At 46.4% G+C, this 6,000-nt stretch overlaps 1 protein-coding gene across 8 annotated transcripts; it reads left to right on the forward strand.

Moving 5' to 3' along the window:
- The first annotated feature begins 278 nt into the window (after positions 1 to 278).
- Positions 279 to 5,493, forward strand: LOC112295434 (methionine aminopeptidase 2B). Of its 8 annotated transcripts, none has more exons than XM_024547030.2 (13): positions 279 to 414; positions 1,146 to 1,316; positions 1,408 to 1,576; positions 1,714 to 1,756; positions 1,939 to 2,046; positions 2,244 to 2,343; positions 2,666 to 2,811; positions 2,966 to 3,057; positions 3,479 to 3,573; positions 3,778 to 3,874; positions 4,120 to 4,263; positions 4,396 to 4,613; positions 4,998 to 5,493. In XM_024547030.2, the coding sequence occupies exons 2-13, from the start codon at positions 1,200 to 1,202 to the stop codon at positions 5,106 to 5,108; spliced, it is 1,440 nt and encodes a 479-aa protein (XP_024402798.1). In that variant the 5' UTR covers positions 279 to 414; positions 1,146 to 1,199; the 3' UTR covers positions 5,109 to 5,493. The 8 variants fall into 8 exon arrangements, with proteins under 8 accessions (XP_024402798.1, XP_024402793.1, XP_024402797.1 ...); XM_024547025.3 differs by having other exon boundaries at positions 359 to 780; XM_024547029.2 differs by having other exon boundaries at positions 387 to 524.
- Positions 5,494 to 6,000: the final 507 nt, after the last annotated feature.

The raw sequence follows: 6,000 nt of genomic DNA on the forward strand, positions 1-6,000 counted from the left end.
TTACATACCATTTTGGAACCCTAAAACAACCACCATTCATTCCACATAACATCAATTCTTATTCAATAACTCTCAATACACGAATTTGACCTTTCCCGAGGACGAAACCTGAATACTTGTACTTATCCAAGACGAGCATTATAAAAAGCCTTCCTCCACTTCAAACAGCCAACAAGAAATAAAGAGAACAGTGCTTCAATTTAGGGTTTCATAGATTTTAGGGTTTCAAGGCAGACTCCGGATCGGGTTGGTAATGCCGCGCGCATGGCGACGTGCATCGCCGTGGTCCCCATCACCGTGGTTCCCGAGTTTTGCCTGAGGAATCTGGTTGTGGCCCACGGCGTCGCTAAAAATTTGTGCCGAAGTACGAGACGGAGAGATTGTTTGCCAGATTAGAACGGTTATCGCGGTAGAGTAAGTTCGAAGAGTCGGGCGCAGCCATTAGCTTGCCCTTTTTTTCTTTTTCTTTTCAGTGCCGTAGGCGTCGGACAGAGCGTCTGTTGGCTGACGTCGTTGCGTCGACGGTATTTCTGCACCGCTCACGCGTGTGCTTGCTGTGAGCTTTGTCCGAATTCAAGTCGCTGGAATTCCTTACCTTCACAATAAGCCCATGACTCTCGTGAAATGCCTTCATGAGTTGCGGATCGCTGTAAAATTTTCCATTCTGAGTTTGTGGAGTGTGCGATGTCTTTTGTTGCCTGGAAATCTGTCTGGGAAGCAGGTTATGGATCTTGAGGTTTGCAACATGAGCTGATTGGTTTGCTTTCGAACGGAATTTTGGTTGATCCTACTTCTCTGTGCTGGTTGCTATGTCTTGATTCTAAGCTGCATGTGAGGATTCAATTTTTTTTATTGCCTCTATGGTTTCTGAACTTTCGTGCGTACTTGAATTGATCGCTACTGGGGAATTTGTGGTATATCTCGAAGATATCACTTGGAATCTGAATCTTGGACGGGCTTTTTAGAGCAGTGGAGGTAGTGAAATGGTCTTTGTTCTAGGGTTCAAGGTGGGAGTGGGTGGTGGGTTTGTTAAATTTGTCATTGTAGTGTTGTGATTTTTAGGTCACGATTAACCTATCGTGGAGTCGCAAAGGTTAGGCGGGGCTGGGTATTGATTTGGGTTTTGCCTTGATGTTTGAGTGCAGTTTTAGGATTTAAAGGGTGGTTCTGCAGTGTTGGAGAGTTGCTGCGTTTACAGCATGGGTGGGGATACCCAATCGCCACTAAATGGCGACGTGCACGAGTCTCTGGAGGCCTTGCATTTGGCGGAGGGAGATAATGGAGCAGTAGAGGACAACGGATCAGCTCCTGGTGCGGTGAGTCTCGACTTTCTCTTTCAATTGAAGGGTGCGTGCACATGTCGCTCGTTTAAGGGTTTGGACTGAGAGTGGAATGGGTTTTTGTCAGGATGCGGCGGCAGTGGCAACGAAGAAGAAGAAGAGAAACAAGAAGAAGACGAGCAATGGAGCGGGGAGTGCAGTTGATGTCCCAGAAGCCGCTGCCAATGTCCCGAATGGTAACAACGCAGATGGTGCCACCCCAGGCGATGATGAAGAAGATGAGGCTGGGGGTGATGGTAAGGCTCTGAACAATTTTGCATGTGGAAAGCCAGTAACATCTGAAAATGGAAGCGAACTTTGTTTTTCATGAAAGAGAAAAACGTTTGAGCTATGGATAGTTCGGAGTTGTCACATTCGTGAATTGTCTGTGCAGATGTCACAGAAAAGAAAAAGAAGAAGAAGAAGCCTAAGAGCAAGTGAGTACCCAATTGATGTGTCACTGAAATTGCCGCAGACTTGCTGTGGAATCAGGTCAACCCGCGTTGGAGCAATTGAGCTGTCACGAACCGTCGCTTAAGGGTTCTATTACAGACGTTGCCTGCATTCATTTGTTTGTGCCTATTTGCAATGGCTTTCTCCGCTAACCTGAGGAACGCAGGAAGAAGAATAACGTGCTGGAGCAGACGGACCCTCCATCCATTCCTGTGAAGGATTTGTTTCCTTCAGGAGACTTTCCTGAGGGGGAAATTCAGCAGTACAAGGATGGGTTAGTTTCGCTAACTTCTGTTGGATACATGAATCATTCACTATTTGCGTTTATGAAATACACAAATGAAATTGGCGCCACTTTCCAGGCTCGAAGTGATGCTCTTACATTGTTTGTGAATTGAGATGGATACTTTGCATATGATAGTCTAGTTTTGAAGAATCTAATTCCTGAACGCGCATGCGGAATCCGTGCAGTAATTTGTGGAGGACAACTTCCGAAGAAAAGCGTGAGCTGGAGAGGCTAGAGAAACCATTGTACAATGCCATCCGTCAGGCTGCCGAAGTGCATCGTCAGGTTTACAATCTATGACTCTATGTTGGTTTTGGATGCCGCAACGCGTCGTGGCTAGATTGTTACATACGAGAAGGCCGAAGATCTCTCGAGCGCTCTTGCTTTTGCTTGGACAGTTGTGAAATTTTCCCGTCACTTTACACGACGGAAGTAATCCAAATAAGCAACCCGTGATTCAACGAACCAATTGTTATAAACGAGAACCTAATTTGGTAGCAGGTTTCTGATCAAATAAAGCGAAATCGTGCTTGCTGAACCAGAGTGTCATTCAGGATTATGCCATCCTCAGAGAGTTTTTCACAGCAGTTGGTGTTCTGACGTGCAGGTGCGGAAGTACATCAGAACGTACGCCAAACCAGGGGTAGCCATGGTGGATTTGTGCGAGACTTTGGAGAACATGGTGCGAAGGCTTATTTCGGAGAACGGGCTGAAGGCCGGCATCGCCTTTCCTACGGGTTGCTCCTTGAATTGGTACCAGAGAAGTGAAACGCTGACCTCCGTGAATCATGCTGTAGTACGAACAGTCGTGAGTTGCCCTGTGGTGGTGTGTGTGGTAAGGCGTAGAGTGGGCAATGGTGATGTGTGTGTTTACGGGGAGTGTTGGCATTGGGTGTGGTCCTGGTAGGGTGGCAGCACATTGGACTCCCAACTCCGGAGATAAAACAGTGCTCCAGTACGACGATGTGATGAAGTTGGATTTCGGTACACACATAGAAGGTGAGTGATAAGCTGGTTTGGGGAGATGGGTGTTGGGACGTGTCACGTAATGTGGATGTGAAAGTGCGATGGTATGGTTGAGGGGTGATGGTGAGATAGTGAGGCGGGGTATGAATGAGTTGACGCGGCGAGAAGAAGCTCCCGGTGAAGCAGGCATGGATGGTCGTTGTATGGAAAGGTACAGTGAAGTGTGAATCGTGGAGAAGCGAAAGCTAATACCCGTGCGAGGTGCAGATTTGGTGGTTGATGAGCAGTGCAGGTGAAGGGTTTTCTTTGTGGAGTTGCGATGTGGAGGTGTTTTGTGCAATGGGAGTGTAGGGTTGAGGCATTTTGGGGAAGGTTTTGGGTTGCATGGTGCGTGGCGAGTGTGGCTTGAATGAGAATGTGAAGAGTGGGGTGGTTGTTGTGGTGGTGAACTCAGGGCGGATCGTTGACTGCGCGTTTACGGTGGCATTTAATCCACAGTTCGATCCTCTGCTGGAAGCGTCACGAGAGGCCACAAACACTGGAATCCGGGTACTGCTCTGGACGAGGGTGTTTTGGGATTGGGTGCAGTGAAGGAGCATGCGTTGGTTGGTCGGTGGTGAGGTGTGGATACAGGATAGGTTTGGTAGGTTGAAATGGATTGGCATGTTGATGCGGAGGATAGGTTGGTTGTATGTGTGTTTTGGGACGCGAGGCCGTGTGATCTGAGGGAAGGAAGTACTTGTGGGTGAACAGGAAGCTGGAATCGACGTTCGGCTTGGTGACATCGGGGCCGCCATTCAGGAGACGCTAGAGTCTTATGAGGTTGAGATCGGAGGGAAGACATTCCAAAGTAAGTGATGGGACGGTTTTGTGGGTGGTGACGATGGCATGGTTGTGGTTGTAGGTGGATTGTGGCGTGGAATGAGGGTAGTGTGAGGGTTGACGTGATTGTGGGTGGGTTGGGGTATTTGGGATAGATCCGCAAGCGTGGAAAGCAATAGGGAGAGCGTGGAGGTTGGATTGTTGTGATGGTTTGGTTGGTAGGTGGGCAGTTGATGAGGTTGGGCGTGGTTGGGGTGGAATGGTGGATGACAGTCAAGAGCGTGAGGAATTTGAACGGTCACAGCATCGGACCGTATCAAATTCACGGTGGCAAGTCGGTTCCTATCGTGAAAGGAGGGGAACAGACGAGAATGGAGGAAGGGGAGTTTTATGCGATCGAGACGTTCGCATCCACGGGTAAGAGTCGGGGATGATAGATTGCGGATTTGGGTGGTTGTGGAAAGGAGGGTAGGTGGATGGGAGAGTTGGAGAGACGTAGAGTGGAAGGTGTTTGGGAGAGGAATGATGGGATGGGGGTTGGTGGCGCAGGGAAAGGGTACATCAGGGAAGATCTGGAGTGCAGTCACTACATGAAGAACTTCGATGTGGGTCATGTGCCTCTGCGGTTACCGGCTGCAAAGAAGCTGTTGGCAACAATCGACAAGAACTTTTCAACGCTAGCGTTTTGCCGGCGTTATCTTGACCGGCTGGGAGAGACGAAGTACCTGATGGCATTGAAGAATTTGTGTGATCAAGGAGTTGTGCAGGTTTGTTCCGATGTGTTGTATGGTAGCGTCATATGTGTATGTGTGGTTTGAAACTTTGATGGTGGAGTATATTTGATTCACTGGTTTGTTCTGTAGCGTGCTATTTCGTTGGGGCGATCGTAAATTTAGTTGAAATTTTGATGAAGCCAATAATGTTTTGTAATGATTGCGCCTGGCGTATTGAGATATTCTATGTCAGGACATGTTTTGGTCTTTTTACTGTGTTGATACCTCCATTTGAAGCTCTCCGATTTCTTTTTATTTTTTGTCTAGTCTCTTTCGTATCAGCTTGGTTAGTCGTTTTCATTGCGCTGTTTACAAAGGTGAACTTTAAAATTGGAAGCACTGCTGAGGAATTTGTAATGTTGTTGCCTGTGTTTGCAGCCATGCCCTCCTCTGTGCGATGTGAAGGGAAGCTATGTGTCTCAGCACGAGCACACGATATTTATGCGACCAACGTGCAAGGAAGTTGTGTCTCGAGGAGATGACTTCTGAGAGTTACAATGTTATCTTTGGGGTTGTTTATAGTGTCGATATGTAGTTGCCGTGCTTGTATGTTAGGTGCCCAAAATGTGGGTTGTGTCTTGGTTCGGCAGCTTCTAATCTTCTGAACAATACAGTTCTCAGTATACGTGATATTTTACCTGGTATATGTGCTCATTGCAAAAGAGCTGTTTGTTTTTTTCGTAGTTTTTTGGGATCAAGGGCCGATGCCTAATGCGTTTTCACGTGTCATTCCTGGTTATGTCGTTCCTCTTAGTCACTGGTCCTGTGGGATTTATGTCCTGCAGCGTGTTTAAATCCCAACCGGTGTAGAAAGTGCTTTATGGTTCTCCTCACGGATCATGAAGTTTAAAGAAGTGTTACGATCTTTTTCAAACCTCGCCCATAACAGCGCATCTGCTAGTATCCCATTCTGCCACACCTCATTTGTATTTAATTTTCGCTTAAAAGTTTAGTTGATAGCAGACTTTACACTTTTGCTGTGATGACATCACAATGGAAGCTTTACAAGTATCATGATTCTAAACTTCTGATTCCTAACTTTTGTGCTTGTCAGGACCTATTTACAGTATTGATTTTTTTGTTCAAATGAGGTTAGTTTGCTGAAATTTTACCCACTTTACCCTCTAAATTACCAACACTTACAGCTTCGCAAACTGGCCTCATTTTGACAGAAAATTACACTATATATGAGCACTAGCAGCCGCTGAGGTTAGGACTCAGAAGTAAAAAATTATGATACTTGTGCAGAGTGTGTTGTGTGGGCACTGTAGTTTATCAATGCTTTCTATCCTGTTTGGGAATATGGTTGAGCAAGTAAAATATGATAATAACAATCTTATATAATACCAGAAAAAGAAGAAGTTAACTTTATAATATTTAG

Source organism: Physcomitrium patens, chromosome 18, assembly GCF_059467195.1.
Source record: "Physcomitrium patens ecotype Gransden chromosome 18, ASM5946719v1, whole genome shotgun sequence".
NCBI classification, from domain to species: Eukaryota; Viridiplantae; Streptophyta; class Bryopsida; order Funariales; family Funariaceae; genus Physcomitrium; species Physcomitrium patens.

Excerpts from the sequence above, each read along its gene's own strand:
- LOC112295434 (XM_024547030.2), top strand. The coding sequence starts at position 1,200 with ATGGGTGGGGATACCCAATCGCCACTAAATGGCGACGTGCACGAGTCT. Across the intron at positions 1,757-1,938 it reads AAGAAGAAGCCTAAGAGCAA|GAAGAAGAATAACGTGCTGG; the intron begins GTGAGTACCCAA and ends TGAGGAACGCAG. Across the intron at positions 2,344-2,665 it reads CTGCCGAAGTGCATCGTCAG|GTGCGGAAGTACATCAGAAC; the intron begins GTTTACAATCTA and ends TCTGACGTGCAG.